Here is an 18,076-nt window from a genome sequence, read left to right as displayed (position 1 = left end):
CAAGGACACGCGCTCCCAGAAAGACCTGTCCTTGTACAGCCACCTCACCACCGCTCCTATTTTTACGCTCTCCTACGAAGCAGAAGTCGCTTTGCTGTTCTTGTGTGACACCCCTACCGACAATAATGGCGACCCCAGTGCAGCCACGCCTGCAGAAACGCGACACAGCTGACGCTTTCAGCGATGCATTTCGAGAGACCATTTCATCAAACAGGAGCCCAGGATCATCCCTTCAGCCTGACCAACATTGCGAAAGTATCCTCCTCATAAGTAGATCCCCTTCCATGTCGTGTCGTTTATTAGCATTCTCATGCCATGGCAGATGCGCCAGGAAGGGGGACGTACACGGGTACGATGTATCTCATGGAAGACACTACGGGGAAGAGAAGTCTTGATTGGATTGAGAAGTGGTGAATAAGATGTGCAGCCAATGAACACTTGAGCCAGACTAACAATGCACCACTTCGCGCAGCTGGGCTACTTTGGAAGAAGCTTCATTCACGAGAGAAGTATGTCTGAAGTCCGCTGCATCCCCACTTTTTCGCTGATTAAATCTGCATAGCTGGACTTATATATGAAAGCACAGGCCAATAAGCCTCTATCATGCAAACCAACTTCGGTTCAGGCGTGGAGCACTGAAGAGAGTCTTTATCTGACCATGAAGCCCCCGCATCCCATCGGCTGGCGGGCAGCTATCCACACTCTTCCTAAGGCGAAAGGCAGGATCTTGGACGCATATAACTTACTCTTTGCACACGGAGTTCTGCGCGGATATGCTAACTTAGTGGACATCCTGATTGGTGCGGTCTGTCTCTTCGAACTGCTGTTGCCCTGTAAGGCTGAAGCAAGGGAACCCAGGTGACGACGGGAAGGTGATCATAGTCACCTTCATGGAAGCTGCTACGACTGGTCACAGAAGAATTGGGATACCCAGCTGCGACAACAGAGACCGCGAGCTCGAGCGCCACTGCGTCTCGACGGTACTGTTAGATGCCGGGAACAGGCAGGTCGACGAAGAGACAGGCTCCAAGCAGGGCATTCCCAGGCAGATAACAAGGAAAGACCTATATTTACAGCTCCAAAGGGGTCCAAAGCCTGCGGGTGAGTGTTTCGCCTTTCCTCACAGAGGATGCTTGACGTAACCCTCCCCAGATATGTCCGGGCCCTTCGCTTTCTTTCTGTCATTTCCTTCCTATCGATCCGCCGCGAGGGACACACAGCCTGCGCCTCCAGCACTCTACGCCACACAGACAGGCCTTATCGAACCTGAGCTGCCTCAGACGAGGAAGGGAGTACGGTTCGGCCACGGCACGATGGACAATTACATCTGGAACTGTGCGAAGGAACACTCCGTCTCTCCTTTACTGCGGCGGGCGGAGATAAAGAAGACAAAGGAAAGACAGGGGAACAAGAAACAGAGGCGTGCTACCTCGCAAGGGAACATGCCAGCCAATTCGCGGCCATCGCCATCGACTTCTGAGCTGGACCATCCAAGCCTTATAGCTCAGCTCGTCTTCATCCTCCTTCAACTAGTTCCGGACCATACCCTCGGACCCTTGCAGACCGTCCTTCCAGCCAAGCAACACTCTACGTTCCACAACTACGAAGTCAATATCAGGCGCCACCGAGCAGGACCGAGACGACATTCGGTAGTCCTGGTCCTTCCCTTACATACCAAGAGCCACCTCCGGCTCGCGATTACATAACTACTAAAGAGGAAGGCGTGCCGCAAGGGGTGTTGACTATTGTCATCACCTCGCCGACCGGGCAGCAGCACGTATGGAGCGCATCTTCACACGTTCTCAACAACATTAATATGTTCCTGAGTAAGCTGGGAGCGCGACGATCGAGAGCCGCCCCCCAGGCGGCCCCTATAGCACAGAAGCGCAAAGCTAAGGACACTGGGAGAGGGCAGTCAGGCTCCAAGCGACGCTCCTCTCAATTTGAGCCGCGACAAGAACTGAGAATGCCGAAGATGGGCGGGGTTTGTCGCCAGCCGGGTCAAGATGCAGCACAGAACACTAAGGAAATGGAGCGACAGACTCAATCGAAGGTTGTATCTCTTGAAGAGAGAGTTACTGCAGCCCACAAGGTCAGAGTCGGATCTCACGCGGGGGAATCCATCCTGAAACGCAAAGCAGAGGCCAATAAATCGGACGGTAGCAAGAAGTTACGGACAAAAGGCTGACACGCCGTGTACATTCTGTCCATTTTACAGCGTTGATCTGTATTCTCAGCTTAGGCTTCACATAGATCGTAATTTGGAACATATACCGTGCATTGCTGCATCGCTGTCGGATCAGCTCTTAAATATCCGCGGGAGATTTTGCCCTCATGAAAGTTGCATGGCGCCATGGCATAAAGTGCAGAGAAAGTGATACAACAGACTGGTGCAGGAAAGCAAGGATGACACAAGGGCAGAGCTTTCACCGGTAACTGGGAGCGTACATATCAGGAAAATGCCGACTTCACGACACGCTGTCACACACCTCTTCTGGCGGCGAGCACGAGCTCCACGACCACCGAACTTCTTGGGCTCCGCTCGCCTTGGGTCCGCAATGAGAAGTGATCTGTCGTAGGCGACGAGCTTCTTCTTCAGCTCCATTGCGCTATACGCGTCAATGTACTTGGCGTAGTAGGCAACAACTGCCTTGGCAACCGCCTGGCGAATGGCATAAACCTGGGAAGTGTGTCCACCACCCTTGACACGGACACGGACGTCGACTGCAGCAAAAGCATCTTCGCCGGCAACCAGAATGGGCTCATAGATCTTGAAGCGAAGGATCTCAGGCTGAACGAGGTCGATGGGGGAGCCGTTGATGTGGACGAGGCCACGGCCCTCCTTGGCGTGGGCGACCGCGGTCGCGGTCTGATCATATGTCGTTGAATTAGCTGTATCCAGGCGTAAAGACGGACATCCTGCACACCTTCTTTTTGCCGAAGGTCTGGACGGCCTTCACCGTTGATGCCATAATGTTGGTCGAGAGGGGTTGGCCGAGTTAGTTCAGCGATGTTTTGAGGCTGTGGGAGACAAGGCTTCAGCATGTGCTCGGAGGGTGGAATTGTACTGAAGCAAGAGTAGGGCCCAATGTCATCCAGAGTTCCCCGACCACATCCAGCCTAATCCAAAGAGTGTTCCATGACTATAGCTTCCCCAGCAGCCTTCATGACGTCTTCGATGCTCCCACCATGTAGCAAAATGGCATACTCACACCCTCTGAGGACTTTGTGGATTGCGAACGGTGCTTGCTCGACGTCCTGGTTTATGGGCGCCCTCTGTGAACGTGGGAATGCTGAATTCCCAAATATGGATACTGCGCTTCTATAGGCGTTTAATCTGAGCTGTTCCTTCACGCCCGCGATGTTGTCCTCTCTAAGGAGTGCGGTTGGATGGGTGAGTAAGTGCGGACACCTGCTTATGATATGTATTGAGATGTTCCGAACTAGAATGCGCGATTTTTGCGGCGTAGCCTTGCCACAGCAACCCATGCCCTTTCTTCTAGTCCCCTTGTGGGCCTCCAGCAGACTGGCCAGTCCGCGATGTTAGTGAAGCCGGGTTCGCTGAACGTCAGTCTGAAAGGTGCGTGATCACTCGATTGAAGGCACGAAATCGCTTAACGCTTTGCTGTGCAACGTAGCCGAGCCTGTCACACCACCGCTCTTGCTACCCATGTCCTCTCTTCTCCGACCTCAACAGGATCAACCTCCCGTTGAAGAAATGTTGGTTCAGCTCGACCCTCTCGTGTTCTCACATCCCATTCGCCGCGACATCCTTCACCTCTGCGTCGTCCACCACCTCGACAGTCTTCGGCAAGGGACAGCGTCCACCAAAACCCGTTCTGAAATTCGTGGTTCCGGACGGAAGATCCGACCACAGAAGCGTACCGGTAAAGCGCGTTTGGGAGACAAAAAGAGTCCCATGCTTCGTGGTGGAGGTGTTGCTTTCGGACCTAAACCACGCGATTTCAGCACGAAGTTGCCCCGAAAAGTGACCCAGATGGGAATGCGTATCGCGCTGAGCGCGAGGGTGAAGGAGCGGGCATTTGGTGTTGTGGAGAGCCTCGAGTGGGATATGCCGAAGACAAAGAGTTTTGCTGCGAGGTTAGAGGAGCTCTCGTGGGGCAAGACCTTGTTCGTCACAGGTCTGAACGAAGTTCCGACCAACTTGGAGAGGGCAAGTGGCAACATTCCTTTGGTTGACACGGTCACAGCGGAAGAGCTCACAGTCTATGATGCGGTGAAGTGGCCACGGCTGGTCCTCGACCTTGCGGCCGTTGACTGGTTTGAGCAGACCTTGGGTAGGCACCAGACAGAGTAGACAACCTCTCATACGCGATGCACAGATGCATTACCTACTGCTGCTGCATAATTTATCAGTAAAATCTTGGTCATTCGCGTGTCGCCGTCACTTCCGTAAATTGTCGAGTTTGTTCGCGTCCACGTGACTCATTTGGGCGTGTGGCGTTACGCGCGTCGCCGAAGGCCCGAAAGTTGTGGCAGTTCCCGCACCTTCTCTCCCCTCGACCACATCCGGGACCGTCGCTGACTCTCTCTTTCCTTCGTTTCTCCGCTCCCTTTTTCTCATTCTTCTTACTCGCCACCTGCATACAATCATGTCGCAGCCGTCTCAGTACCAAGAGGAAGAGGAAGAGCAGACGTCCTCAGTCTCAGGACCCATGATGGTCATGAAGTTGCAGGAAGCGGGTATACATCCACAAGATATTAAGAAACTCATGGACAGTGGCCTCAATACTGTCGAGGCTGTCGCTTACACGCCAAAGAAGAGCTTGATGGCAATCAAGGGTATCTCGGAACAAAAGGCGGAGAAGATCTTAGGAGAGGGTAAGAGTGTGGATCCATACATCTTGCTGCTGTGCTTGAATATGATATTGCAGCTCAGAAGATTATACCTCTTGGCTTCCAAAGTGCAACTGAAGTACATGCTCGCCGTAACGAATTGGTGCATATCACCACCGGCTCGAAGAACCTCGATGCACTCCTTGGTGGTGGTATCGAGACGGGCGCGATTACCGAGCTCTTTGGCGAATTTCGTACCGGGAAGTCGCAAATTTGCCACACGCTCGCGGTAACCTGCCAGCTTCCCGTTGATATGGGCGGAGGTGAGGGCAAGTGTCTGTACATAGACACGGAGGGGACCTTCCGCCCTGTCCGTCTTCTGCAGGTCGCAGAGAGGCTGGGCCTTAATGGCGAGGAGGTGCTGGACAATGTAGCCTATGCGAGGGCCTACAACGCCGACCACCAGAATCAGCTGCTTATAAATGCCAGTGCGCTCATGTCAGAGTCGAGGTGAGCTTCCGGCGAGCTATATGCGCGCGAACGACTATGTTCCTGATAGACGGTGATATTCTAGGTTTTGTCTTCTCATCGTTGACTCTGTCACAAACCTGTATCGTACCGATTTCAATGGACGCGGCGAGCTATCTGCCCGTCAAATGCATCTGGGAAAGTTTCTTAGGACACTACAACGACTTGCAGACGAGGTATACCTCTCGTTCAGTCCTTGAATGCTCCTTTATGACTTGATCTTGTTAGTTCGGCGTCGCGGTTGTGATCACCAATCAAGTCATGTCAAACCCGGATGCGTCGGCGGGTCCCTACGCTGGCAATGATAAGAAGCCTATCGGCGGTAACATTCTTGCCCATGCGTCGACTACTCGGTAAGCTTCAATCCGACCTGCTCTTTGGCCTGAGCTTACCTTTCTGTAGCGTGCAACTCAAGAAGGGACGCGCCAACACTCGTCAAGCGAAGATTTACGACTCACCCTGCCTGCCAGAGTCAGAAACGATGTTTGCCATTCTGCAGAGTGGGATAGGTGATCCAGAAGAGGAGACGTGAATTGCTCTCTCGAAGCTTGATCGCCAGACTGCTTCAACGCTAGAGGGGTCGCGCATATATATCCGTATTCCGCGCTTTCAGCATAGAGAACTGTAGCCGAGAGTATTATCATCATTATTCTACAATGATAGCATGGGTACAAGTGTCTGCGACTATGGATGTATATGATACCAGTTGAATGGGTGAGGGACTTTCCAGTTGAGTGGGCGATCGCCTCTGGGCGCAGTACTCTAATCATAGCTCCATTTATACATAAGATCGTCCGTGGTTGAACAAAATTACAGCATGTCAAGAGAGAAGAGAGTAAGTAATACAAAGGGATATGTTAATAATTTTATACCAACAACCTAGTCAGGATGTTCGCGTTCGTTTGGCTGATCTGTTCTCGTAGGCGGTTGACGTCCTGCGGGCTGACCTCTGAGATGTCTGCCATGAGGTATGCGATCTCGCCTTTCGCTTCGGAGTACTGCTTTTCGACGTTGTACGGCGAGAGGACCTCGTTGACTTGGCGTAGGACACCGGGGATGTTGTTGTGTACATGGCAGACGCGGACATTGCTGTCCTGCTCGTCGGGGAGTGCGCGCAGGTCGACCTCGGGGAAGTTGACTGCGCCAACGGTCGAACCGTTGTTCAAATAGCGGGCCAGCGCCAAGGAGACTTCGTCGCCAATCATGCGCTGCGCCTCTTCCGTCGAGCCACCGATGTGTGGGGTGAGGATAACGTTGGGGATCTGACGGAGAGTCGTGGCCCAGGGACCGAGGGAGTCGTCGAACGGCGCCCCGTTCGCACCGGGTTCAGCGGGGAAGACGTCAATGGCGGCACCGGCAAGGTGCCCCGACTCCAGGGAATCGATAAGGGCAGGGATGTCGACGACCTTGCCTCGCGCGTTGTTGATGAAGTACGAGCCGCGCTTCATCTGGGCGAGCTCCCCTCTGGAGATCATGTTCGTAGTCTCGGGAAGTTCGGGTACGTGAAGAGTGACGAAATCTGACTGTCGAAGCAGAGCGTGGAGAGACTCAACCTGGCGAGCCTGGCCGAGAGGCATGATGTTGATTACGTCGTGAAATAAGACGCGCATGCCAAATGCCTCCGCAAGCACAGATAGCTGCGAGCCGATGTGGCCGTAGCCAATGATACCCAGCGTCTTGCCACGGACCTCCCAACAGCCTTTCGACTGTTTGTTCCAGATGCCCTGGCGCATCTCCCAGCCACGCTCGAAATACTGTCGCGAAAGGGCGACGATCTCGGACATGACGAGCTCAGCGACTGAGCGCGAGTTGGAAAATGGAGAGTTGAAGACGGGAATGCCAGCCTTGGCTGCTGTGCGCAGGTCGACCTGGTTGGTGCCGATGCAGAAGCATCCGATAACCAGCAGCTGAAGTGGCACAGTACGATGAGACACGCTTTCGCCGCATCAATTTTTGACACGCACCTTGGTGGCGGCTTTGATCACCCGCTCGGTGATCTTGGTCTTTGAGCGGATACCAATAGCATGATAGCTGCCGATCCTCTGAACGAGCTCGTCCTCGGACATAGCCTTGGGCGAATGGTCTACGTGGAAGCCCTGCGCCCGGAACGCCTCGACGGCCTCCTGACTAATATTTTCGAGAAGCAACAGCCGAAGGTCCGCATTCTCGACAGGGTGGAGGACCTTGGGCTGGCGGATGGCAAATCCTATAGCCATTGAGTCTTTTCGACGGATGCGGTCTTTGAGGGGAGAAGGGGCGGTGGGCGAGACGGAGACAATGCCGGGGCTGGAGGATCTCTTGGGGATAGCAATAGCGGTACTCATCGTGTCGTTTTAAGGCTGGTGGGTGGCGAAAGAGAGGCGTACAAATTTCCGTTTGGGATGTCCTGACTCCGAGTCCGGCGGGATTATAACAAGTGGTCGAATTCGGAATAGCTGGGTGCTAATGGGCACACCATTCAAAAGTCATAGTCCATCACAAAAGGTGCTTTACCCCGATAACAACCCTCGCTTACCCAGAGTAGATCGATTGCTATCCCACGCCCTGGATCAAAGTTGACCACGCACGAGCAGTGAGCACTCGTCTGCCCCCACCACCGACAATGGGCCTCTACCTCCTAGATTACGGCGCAGGAAATGTCCAAAGCCTCGCAAACTCGCTCGGGAAACTGGGCTACGACTTTCAGTGGGTCGCATCTGCCGATGACTTCCACAAGGCCACCGTGCGTCTTACTTACGTGCACACTCTGGCATATCCGCTTACTGTCATGCACGCCCCAGAGTCTGATATTCCCTGGGGTCGGTGCGTTCGGCCAAGCAATCGATGCCCTCGAATCCAGCGGCTTTTTGCAGCCGCTGCGCGACTACATCACGTCTGGCAAACCTTACTTTGGCATTTGCATTGGTATGCAGGTTCTCTACCAGTCATCTGCGGAGAATCCATCCAAGCGTGGACTCGGAATCATCCCCTGCCCCATCGGTGAATTTTCGTCCACCGACAAATCCGTCCCGCACATTGGCTGGAATGCAGTCGAGCTCCTCGATTCAGGGGAAAAGTCCGATGAGGGCGTGTCCAAGGCGTCACATTACTACTTCGTCCATTCGTACCGTGCTGTGTATGACCCTGTTGCCTACCCCGAAGCCGCGGAATGGACACATGGCGTCACGCAATACGGTCAGGAGATCTTTGTGGCATCCGTACGCAAGGCCAACGTCTTCTGCACGCAGTTCCATCCTGAGAAATCGGGAGAGGCGGGCCTCGAGATAATTTCTGCCTGGCTCTCTGAACCAGAGGCCGCACGTGCGATTGCACCGCCCACACCCCGTGTAGTCCGCTCCCCGCGGCTGAAAGACGGCCTAACCAAACGCGTCGTCGCGTGCATGGACGTGCGTTCGAATGACCAGGGCGATCTCGTCGTGACAAAGGGCGATCAGTATGACGTGCGGGAGAAGGCCCCTGCTGCGCCCGGCGCAGTCCAGACAACTACCTCCGGTGAGGTTCGCAACCTTGGAAAACCTGTCGCGCTTGCGGCACGGTACTACACAGCAGGAGCCGACGAGCTTTGCCTGATGAATATCACTTCCTTCAGGCACTCTCCCCTACGCGATCAACCAATGCTTGCCGTGGTCCGTGCAGCAGCGGAGGAGGTTTTTGTACCTTTGACGATCGGCGGTGGCATAAAGGACACCGTGGATCCCGATGGCACCAAGCGTTCCGCTCTGGAGGTCGCTGGAGCGTACTTCCGAGCCGGTGCGGACAAGGTTAGCATCGCTTCAGACGCGGTGCACATTGTCGAACGAATGCGCCAGAAGGCACGGGGGACAGGCTTGGACGAGGACGCTGCCGTCGGCGACGGGACGAGCTCAATAGAGACCATCGCCCAGGCGTATGGCCGTCAAGCTGTCGTCGTCTCAATTGACCCACGCCGGGTTTACGTCGATCTCGACTACGATGGTCCGTACAAGTCGGAACTTGTCTTTGGCAGGTCAGACGAAGAGGAACAAGAGCGGGGGAAGGCGTGGTGGTACCAGTGTACTGTCAGCGGCGGTCGCGAAGCACGCCCCCTTTCGGTCGTGCAGCTTGCGCGCGGCGTTGAAAAGCTCGGTGCTGGCGAACTCGTCCTCAACAGCATTGACCGGGATGGCACTGGCAAGGGCTTCGACGTAGACTTAATTCGGCTCATACGCAAGAATGTTCGGATACCCATCATCGCAAGCAGCGGCGCAGGATCAGCTGCTCACTTCGTGGAGGTCTTTGAGAGGACGGGTGTAGAGGCTGCTTTGGCTGCAGGTATCTTCCATCGTGGCGAGGTCCAGATTCCAGACGTAAAGGAAGCTCTTTCAAAAGCATCGTTCAACACACGGATATGACGAATACATATTCTTCGCAGCAATCGCAAATGTACAGTACTACGTAGAGAACAGAGTCTTCGAATACAACTGGTGTGCAACAAGTGGTGTATATTGTGCAAATCTGGTGAAGCGCGAACTAGACTACAGAAACTGGAAATGTTGAATGATACGAGGTGACTGGAGCCGAAACTGCTACTAGGACTTACAGTAAAATTGAACGGGTGAGTAACTACGAACATCGCAGGCAGCGGATGGTCACATAAATCTGAAGAGGGATCGAAGTGTAAAATGACAGTGGCTGATCTACATTCGGCAGTAGGGGAATCATTGAGAGTTTGGAATAGTAGCTGCATGGTGAATAGTCAGAAAGTAGAGACAAGATCGGAGGAAAAACGAATCTTGGAAAAAGAGAAGCATGCCAGCGAGGTGTGGACAAGTTGATTCACGCAAAGTACATACACACCAGCTGTGGACTCTCGATCGGTACAACACTATCTCGTATCCTACCCTATTCATAGTCTTCGTAAGCCGTCGTGATTATTTGTTGGCAACCCCGTTTCCCTTGACGACACCCTTCACCTTCTTCAAGAGGCTAGTTCTGCGACCGAGTCCGGCACCACCTCCGTACGCCTGATCGAAGTACGAATCCTGGCTGACTTCGTTGGGCGATGTAGGAGGACGCGGCAACGACTTCTCCCTACGACCCGCTGCAGGCTCCTCGACGTACACGAACGCTTCCTCCGAGGGAGAGGGCAAATCCTTGCTCACCCGGCCGCCGAGGCGTCCTAGGAAGGAATTCTGGGACCTGTGAGTGGGACGCTGTGCATGGGAGGAAGTGGAGTTCTCGGTGGAAGTTGGAGGGGAAGGGTCTCTGTCGGTGGGGGGCTCGTCCGAGAGAGGTGGCACCATTGGGTTGTCCCGCATCTTGCGAATACGATGCATGAGGGACTTCGATCGCTTGGGGGCACCTGGAGACGATGGACCGGTAGGCGATGACGGGACAGCTCCACCACTCACGTCAGCCTCACCCTCGGAGACGAAGATAGGCTGAGGAGGAGGAATCGGGCTACGCGTGGTCGGCTGGCGCTTCGGGGTTGAGTCCTTAGCGTGCCTGTCCCGCGCCTCGCGGTCCTTGTTGCGTCGTGCGGATGTGGTGCCGTGGCGCGAAGTAGGGAAGGTGAATTCACTATTGCCTCCTCCAGCATATCCTCCGCCAGCGGAGAAGTCTTCGAAAGGTTCAGGTTCGTGGATACCCCACGCTTCAGCGATTGCATCGTGTTTCTTCTTGGGCGGCTCGTATGGAGTGTAGATTCCAGGGGTCGGGTAGGGGGCCTGGTGTGAAGAAGGGAGCTCGCGGGCATTCGCAAGAGCGTCTTGATCTTCCTCCGTTGCACCCGTCCATGCAAGCATAGGCGCTTTAGTCCGGTGCTTGTTGCGAGAGGGTGCGCAGGCATCGAAAGGACCATCATGGTGGAACACTAGAGGAAATGCAAGAGACAGTTTTTAGTAACCAATGTGTACTTGACAGGCAGTCCCTTGACACGCACTAGGGCCTACGCCGGAAAAATCTAGCCTATCGATAACATCCGCATGTGAAGAGCCCTTCTTGGTGGGGATGGTACGTTTGACGGCCTTAGCCTTCTCTACAGTCTGAGCCGCGCGCAGAACAGAGTCTTGGGATAGAGAGCGACGAGTGGTAGGCGCAGAGTGCTTAACAGGGGTTTGTCTGAAAGCGTGGTTAGCCCCGAAGCGCGCTTCGACAGGCGGCACAGATAGAGCACGTACGGTGGCAGCTGGGTGTTGCTCCTGCTCACACGGCTGCGAGGGCTCTCTGCAGACTGTCTTGGAACTGTGGTGATCTCTGTTGCCATGTTCTGTTTGGGATGAGAGCGGGTATTTGCAGACGATTTGGGTGGTATCTTTGGAGGCACTGGAGGCGCACGACCGTCGCGCTGAGGAGGGGCGTTCCTGGAGAGGGTGGGGACGCCGTATGCGGAGTAGGAGGCGGCTGGGGGGTCGGAGAAGGGATCAGAAGAGGATCTATGACGGTGCGGTTGCTTTGAGAGAGCCATGCTTTTGTCGGTAGAAGATAAATTCAAGGCAGGCGGAGGTTTGGTTTGCGTCTCACGCCAAGAGATTGATGGATCGTGTGTGATGTTTGATGCGTAGAAATGTGGTGTGGGGCTGGCGACGCCGGCGGGGGCGACAACGGGGACTGGAGATGATGGTGGACAGGGGAAAGGAGCGAAAAGAAATACGACAACAGTGGTATTTGGGATCGTGAGCACCAACGGAAGAGGGTGAGAGACTCGAGTGGCCCTCCACAACCAAATACGCCGGCTGACTAAGCGGCTCTTTTGGGAGACAAGCCGCTGTAAACTCGGACCTTGGGCTCAACAAGCCGACTTCACTTCCGTCAACCAGGAGTTCGTTGCACAGCTACTAGTATGAACATTGTACAAGGCACAAGGCCAGATCGGACACCACACAGCCACACAGCCCCTCTACGAAACAGAGCCGAATTTACTCCAGGATCTTCTTCGCCGCCTCGACGACAAGGGCCAACTTTGCCCGTTGTTCCTGCAGGCCGGCGTCAGCTTAGACAGGGTGGCCCTTGACAGACCGAATGCCGCACCTCCTCCGTGATAGGGTTGCCCTCGGCCACAGAGGCAAACCCGCACTGCGGGCTGATACAGATCCTGTCCAAAGGAACAAGTTAGGGACAACGCGTGCATTTGCGGTCGCAGAAGCCCGGTCAACGGCATCTGTTTGCCATACGTACTGGTTCAGCGCATACGCTCTGGAGCGCTTAAAATTGCCCTGCGCAATGAGGTCTGCCGCCTCGTTGATAGCATCCCGCAGCTCTTCGACAGTCTCAAGCTTTCGTTCCGAAGCATTAGGAATCGCTTGCATGGAGTATGACGTCTAGACCCATACCTGTCCCTTCTTGGTGGTGACAAGGCCTAGCACGACGATCTTGTTCTGCGGCAGATATTTCAGAGGTTCCAGATCGCCAGCTCGCTCCGTGTCGTACTCCAGCTACCGCGTACTGTGGGTCAGCGCAGCCTGCAGCGAAAGGGGCCGGAAACGCACGTAATAGCAGTCCACCTTCAATTCGTTGAAAAATTTCTGGGCTATGCGATCGTAACCCCCTTCGCAATAGTGCAAACCCTGACGTCACAAGCAGAGACATCAGCACCCTACATGCGACATGGGGGCGCACCAGTGGGGCAGGTGATGTCCTAGCGGCGCGCACCTTGTAATTACCACGGCAGGTATGAAGACAGACAGTAAGGTCCCCAGGGCGGTCTTGCAGAATGTCGTTGTAGACACGTATGTACGTGTCTAGTAACTTCTCCCAGTTGACACCCGCCTTCTTCATGCCCTCAACCGTCGAGTCGGCACAGAAGAAGGCAAACGTAGGATCGTCAAATTGGATGTTCCGACAGCCGCTTGCGTACAAAGCACGGAGTTCTTCTCGGTATGCCTGCACCAGGTCGGCAAAGTACGCGTCTACGGCATGAGATAGGCGTTAGAAGCGGACGACTTGAGCGTTCGAAACATTGGTCGTACCATCCGTCTTGTACACAGCAGTGTCGTAGGTATTATCGGAACCATGCCGTAAATGCATCCACGTTGGTCCGCAGACGGTGACCTTCAGTTTCTTGATATCCTGTCCGAGAATTAGTGTAGCCAGGGCGTTGACCAAACTGTGCTTACCTGAGGTTGAACCAAACTCTTCAGGTATTCGAAATCCCGGAGATGGACGCCTCCTTCCGGCCATTGGATCTTACCCTACGGTCATGCCTAAGCCTTCGCCAGAGAACCTAACAAAGGACATTCAGACTTACTGTGCAGTAGATAGATGGCACTTCTTTGAACCCTGCATAGATGAAAAATTGGACGTAGGGGAGGTACGCCTTGCAATTCACGTGAGCCTCAGATGCAAGTGACAACCGGTAGGTTACCAACTTTGAACGTCTCAATAGGACCTGTAGCCATTCGTAGAACCGTAAGCGCGATTTAATGTATCGTCAGTCTGTACTTACGAACAATGTTTGACATGCCGCTAAACTGCTCGAAGATACCCTCATAGAAGGCTCCTCTGTTGCGTGGATTTCAGTTAGGATGGACCTCAGTTACAACAAAAGGGGAGCGTAACATGCCTCCGCATCTCGCCGTCGGTAATGGTCTGAAGACCAATCGACTGCTGGAGCTTCACGGCATCGGCGATGGCAGCATCTTCGGCAGCTCGAAGTTCTTCTGCCGTGCAAGCACTCGTTTGGAATTGAGCTCGCCTTTCCAGCAAGGAAGCAGAACGCAACAGGGAGCCCACATGCTCCGCACGGAAAGGCGGGTTAAGATGTAAGAAGGAGGACGCATCGGTGGTATCTCCCAACGTTTCTGGGGCTAGGGACATATTGCTGTGGCACTGCTGAGAGCAAGTAGGAGTCGATCCTTACACGAAGCGTGTTGTGATGCCCTGTTTGCCTTTTGTACACATCCAGCTCAGTTCCAGAGAAGGAAATGCGCTTTCCAGTAATCAGTTGGCATTAAAGAAGACAGTCAAGGTTGACATTGTGCAGACAGATGCCGTAAAATGGAATGATGCTCAGGGTGTTAAGGCCGTGAGTGTCGCACTCTGATGCATATGAGGCGCAAGTCAATATACTGTGAGAGACACATGACTGGGCAATGCAGTGGAGGTCATGGAGTGAGATTATCGACCGTGTACCAGAAGAAGTGGTTAAATCTAGAATCCGGCGATAAATTAAGGTAGGTGTCCGTGTTGACCAGAAGTAGTACTGATCACTGAGCGTTGGCAGATGGAAGAGCGAACCGTAATTGAGTCCCACCACACCCTGAGAAAGTGACAGCGAGCAACGTGACGTGACGATCACAAGTGACATTGTGACGGACTGTAAGCGGTGGTGGCGAGAACGGCAGCCAGGAGGCATCCGCCAAGATCACCTTCAAGGTCAGTACGTTTATGTTGCAGCGCGAAACTTTGCAGGGCGTGGCTATGGTCCAAGAGCTGTCAGAGTGCCAGATTTGGCGAAGTCCTGAGCGGCGGAGGATGGTGGATTGGTTGTTGGGAGGTCGGATGTAGCGGCATCCTCAAGTTCCAGTACTCCCACCGTGATCCTCGCTTTACTGACGAATCTCCACTGTTCAGATTAAACAATGGGTTTCGCGCACAACAACGGTTAGTTACTTCCCTGGAAGATGCAAAATGAACACGAATTGATGGAGAGTTATGTGATCTAGTTCTCCCCGACAACCACTTCCGCAAGGACTGGCAGCTGCGCGTACGCACCTGGTTCGACCAGCCCGGCCGCAAACTCCGCCGTCGCCAGGCCCGCAAGACCAAGGCTGCTGCCCTTGGTGTCCGCCCTTTTGAACTCCTCCGTCCCGCCGTCCGTGGACAGACTGTCCGTTACAACCGCAAACTCCGTGAGGGCCGCGGCTTCACTCTCGCCGAGCTCAAGGAGGCTGGCTTGTCGCGCAAGGTCGCTCGTAGCGTTGGTATCGTTGTGGACCACCGGAGGCGAAACCTGAGCGAGGAGGGCAAGGCTCTCAACGTTGAGCGCCTCAAGGCCTACAAGGCCCGTCTCATTGTCTTCCCCCGTAATGCCAAGAAGCCCAAGAAGGGCGACTCTACTGTGCGTTAGCACACGACACTGACAAATGGAAGAAATACTAAGCACCTGCTTTGTAGGGTGACGAGCTAACGGCCGAGACCACTCGTCAACAGATTCTTCTCCCCGATCCCTATGTCCACGAGGCTCCCCGCAAGGTTACCGAAGAGGAGCGGGAGTTCCAGGCTCACCGCACACTCCGCAACGAGTGGGCGTTCGCTAAGAATGAGGGCAACCGCAAGGCGAAGGCCGCAAAGGTTAGTGATCATCACCCGCAATTCGGACATGCTTATGAACTGGGATGTCTCCGCAGAAGGCTGAGGAGGATGCCGCGAAGAAGAAATAAACACCTACCTGGCTGTTGTCTTCTCTTTTTTGCACTATGTTTTCTGCGTTCTATGTATTCAAAACTGGGTACGCCCGGGGCTGCATCCCATGCTCTGTGCTACGACTTTTGGGCCTCGGTCTTACCTGGATGCCTCTATTCGTTTGCAACCTTGTATGTCGATGTCATACTGGGTAAAAGCTGCCTGTGCTCTTCCATCACGGCCTCAATGAGGAGTGCAGTGTATTTCTATGATTGCATACAAGAGATTCACTGTAAGGATCCTTCCAAGTGTTCCTTGATATGTGCATTCGCGACCATTCCAACGATCTTCGCTTGCTCCGCCACCTGCTTCAGGACGCCGCAAACTTCCTTATTGCCGTCGAAGAAGCCAAACTCTGCATACTCGAGGCTCTGCTCTTCAGCATATTCCTTCACAATCGCGCTGGCGGCGCGAAGGTTATGGCGCGGGAGGCGAGGGAAGAGGTGATGGGTGACTTGCAGGTGCAGGCCTCCGTGAATCCATTCAATAGACGGCGAGCAGATGACATCCACGGTTGTTCGTAGCTGGCGAGCCAGGAATGATTCCTTGACACCCAAATCTACCGTTGAACGAGAGAAGTGCGACAGCACGATCTGGGTGATTCAAGTCAGCGTTGGAAGACTAACTCGACGGACCAACACGCACTTGCACATGAAGCGGACTGGGCACGACGTTGCTGATGAGCAGATATCCCAGAGCCATCGGCCATGAACCACAGCTCTTGAGAACCCTGATGTACCAACAATAGAACAAGCCGATGCAAGCCACCTCTGACCACCACCACCATCTGCCGCCCTTCGCGCGGGAAGGCTGGAAAGCCGTCTTCACCAAAAAGCTGTAGGAATTGGCGTAGAGGTTGAACCTGGCCAGAGCCATGATAACATAGAAAAGTCTATGTTGCACGGTGATAAGTACTTTTGCGACCGCGTCAAAGGCCATGACGCGTTTGTAGTACGATGACCACAGTGATGTAAGAAAAACCGGTGAGATGGCGAAGAAAGGGAGATGCTGGATGTCCGGATCGCTTAAGATGTCACCTCAGTCCGGTACAAGGTTACGGATGAACGACGGGACATACTGTGTGGGATGATTGGGAACAACTGCACAGAGAGCATTCAGTAACTTCGCCAAAGAGTGGACAATAGGAAGGCTCACGGTGATGAACATTATGATTCTACATAATTAATTAGTATGGAGCTTTACAAGCATTGCGAAGCATACACTCACATCGACCCACCACCCCACACTCAACCCACCCGAGAGATCCGCGAGCAGGATGGCAATAACGCGGTCGATTGTCCAGTTGTGCGTGACGCCGAGGTGCCCGAGATCGTGCACGGTAAATGTAACTTGGTGCCAGTAGAGACCAAGGAAGAATGCGCTCGTCAGGAACCATGACTTGCAGTAGAACAACACCGCGAGAACGACGAAGGTAATATAACGGACGATTTCAGGACCGTAGCCACCGATATAACGGGTCTTGTAGAGTCCTGCATCGATGACCTGTTGATGAAGCTCCCTATAGGCTCTTGAATGCTCGGCCTGCACTTTTGGGGACAGGGTAGAGGGTCCGGGCTGAAGCGTCTCGAGAGTTGGTCCGGGCTGCGTTTCCAGCTCTCCCCTACGGACGAGTAGAATTTGGGAATGTGGACTTGTCTCCGACAATTCCTCTGTAAGGGGTCGCAGAGTTGTCGCCTCGCGGTGCCATTGCATCGTCCCGCCCTTGTCGCCCTGTCTCACCCAGCCACTCATCACCGGCGGGAGGAATGGTTCCCAGCCGTGTTCTCCGATTTCCACCTCTGCAACCTCGTAGCCCCTAATCCTGCGCAAAGCTTCTTCCGAATGGAACGCATCGACCTCATCCGTTGCATTCCGACCGACGAAGTGCAGGATAGCGAGCGAGCCTCCGGGGTGTGCACTGAGCCAGGATGGTGGGACGCGGATCACTTTGCTCTGGAGTATAATTAGCGTTTCGCCGGCAAGGATGCGCTGTGCCACTTGGTCGCGCGTCCAAATGGGCTTTCCCATCTCGAAAGTCCGGAGAGCGCAAGGGGTAGGACACGAAAAAAAGAAAACTCAGTTGCCAGGTCGCGCTGGCGTCTTTGTTGCCGTTCTGCCGGGCAGTGATGGGAGGATCAGACTGATCCAGGGTCAGTGGGGGTCAGAAGTGACTGACCGGTCAGGTCAACCGACCGTCAGTTTTTTTTTTTTTTATTTTTTTATTTTTTTTTAAATCCGCGAGTTTAGAGTGCGTACGACGGGGCACATGAGCACCTAATAATTACATACCAGGGGAGACAGACACACACAATCGAATAAACAGAGCAGGAAAAGAAGAGAGAGGGGAAAGTGGGAGAGAACGCGAGCCAGCACGAGGTAGACGGCGTGAAGC

At 54.1% G+C, this 18,076-nt stretch overlaps 8 protein-coding genes across 8 annotated transcripts; 4 read left to right on the top strand and 4 right to left on the bottom strand.

Annotated features, from left to right (window-relative positions):
• Window positions 1-309: 309 nt before the first annotated feature.
• Window positions 310-2,466, top strand: PHACADRAFT_204277 (uncharacterized protein). Its single transcript, XM_007390496.1, has 5 exons — window positions 310-410; window positions 473-509; window positions 563-800; window positions 859-1,101; window positions 1,153-2,466. Exons 1-5 carry the CDS (start codon window positions 316-318, stop codon window positions 1,704-1,706), a joined length of 1,167 nt encoding a protein of 388 aa, XP_007390558.1. The 5' UTR covers window positions 310-315; the 3' UTR covers window positions 1,707-2,466.
• PHACADRAFT_204276 (uncharacterized protein) lies at window positions 2,427-3,294 on the bottom strand (the record flags this gene model as incomplete). Its single annotated transcript, XM_007390495.1, has 3 exons — window positions 2,928-3,294; window positions 2,490-2,869; window positions 2,427-2,436 (listed from the first exon to the last, which is right to left on the bottom strand). The coding sequence occupies exons 1-3, from the start codon at window positions 2,970-2,972 to the stop codon at window positions 2,427-2,429; spliced, it is 435 nt and encodes a 144-aa protein (XP_007390557.1). The 5' UTR covers window positions 2,973-3,294.
• Window positions 3,295-3,607: 313 nt separating this feature from the next.
• Window positions 3,608-4,396, top strand: PHACADRAFT_247505 (uncharacterized protein). Its single transcript, XM_007390494.1, has one exon. It carries the CDS (start codon window positions 3,671-3,673, stop codon window positions 4,316-4,318), a length of 648 nt encoding a protein of 215 aa, XP_007390556.1. The 5' UTR covers window positions 3,608-3,670; the 3' UTR covers window positions 4,319-4,396.
• Window positions 4,397-4,508: 112 nt separating this feature from the next.
• PHACADRAFT_247504 (uncharacterized protein) lies at window positions 4,509-4,846 on the top strand (the record flags this gene model as incomplete). The annotated part of the gene is made up of 1 exon (XM_007390493.1): window positions 4,509-4,846. A coding segment is annotated over exon 1 (233 nt), but the record flags the coding sequence as incomplete, so codon positions are not given.
• Window positions 4,847-5,548: 702 nt separating this feature from the next.
• PHACADRAFT_247502 (uncharacterized protein) lies at window positions 5,549-7,732 on the bottom strand. The gene has a single exon (XM_007390492.1). It carries the CDS (start codon window positions 7,107-7,109, stop codon window positions 6,192-6,194), a length of 918 nt encoding a protein of 305 aa, XP_007390554.1. The 5' UTR covers window positions 7,110-7,732; the 3' UTR covers window positions 5,549-6,191.
• Window positions 7,733-7,862: 130 nt separating this feature from the next.
• PHACADRAFT_168512 (uncharacterized protein) lies at window positions 7,863-11,166 on the top strand. The gene is made up of 2 exons (XM_007390491.1): window positions 7,863-8,047; window positions 8,106-11,166. Exons 1-2 carry the CDS (start codon window positions 7,928-7,930, stop codon window positions 9,693-9,695), a joined length of 1,710 nt encoding a protein of 569 aa, XP_007390553.1. The 5' UTR covers window positions 7,863-7,927; the 3' UTR covers window positions 9,696-11,166.
• A 913-nt stretch (window positions 11,167-12,079) lies between these two features.
• On the bottom strand, window positions 12,080-14,222 carry PHACADRAFT_204270 (uncharacterized protein). The gene is made up of 12 exons (XM_007390490.1): window positions 13,886-14,222; window positions 13,727-13,782; window positions 13,650-13,669; window positions 13,529-13,597; window positions 13,398-13,472; window positions 13,251-13,350; window positions 12,901-13,190; window positions 12,771-12,848; window positions 12,615-12,716; window positions 12,460-12,557; window positions 12,313-12,376; window positions 12,080-12,257 (listed from the first exon to the last, which is right to left on the bottom strand). Exons 1-12 carry the CDS (start codon window positions 14,095-14,097, stop codon window positions 12,201-12,203), a joined length of 1,221 nt encoding a protein of 406 aa, XP_007390552.1. The 5' UTR covers window positions 14,098-14,222; the 3' UTR covers window positions 12,080-12,200.
• A 432-nt stretch (window positions 14,223-14,654) lies between these two features.
• PHACADRAFT_247499 (uncharacterized protein) lies at window positions 14,655-17,723 on the bottom strand. Its single transcript, XM_007390489.1, has 8 exons — window positions 16,912-17,723; window positions 16,840-16,858; window positions 16,763-16,784; window positions 16,330-16,708; window positions 15,630-16,277; window positions 15,397-15,573; window positions 14,946-15,340; window positions 14,655-14,883 (listed from the first exon to the last, which is right to left on the bottom strand). The coding sequence occupies exons 1-5, from the start codon at window positions 17,710-17,712 to the stop codon at window positions 15,912-15,914; spliced, it is 1,587 nt and encodes a 528-aa protein (XP_007390551.1). The 5' UTR covers window positions 17,713-17,723; the 3' UTR covers window positions 14,655-14,883; window positions 14,946-15,340; window positions 15,397-15,573; window positions 15,630-15,911.
• Between the last annotated feature and the right edge of the window lie 353 nt (window positions 17,724-18,076).

The sequence above is a fragment of the Phanerochaete carnosa genome, assembly GCF_000300595.1.
Source record: "Phanerochaete carnosa HHB-10118-sp unplaced genomic scaffold PHACAscaffold_1, whole genome shotgun sequence".
NCBI lineage: Eukaryota > Fungi > Basidiomycota > Agaricomycetes > Polyporales > Phanerochaetaceae > Phanerochaete > Phanerochaete carnosa.
The sequence above is the reverse complement of the archived record's forward strand: the minus strand, read 5'-3'. Positions and strand labels throughout refer to the sequence as shown.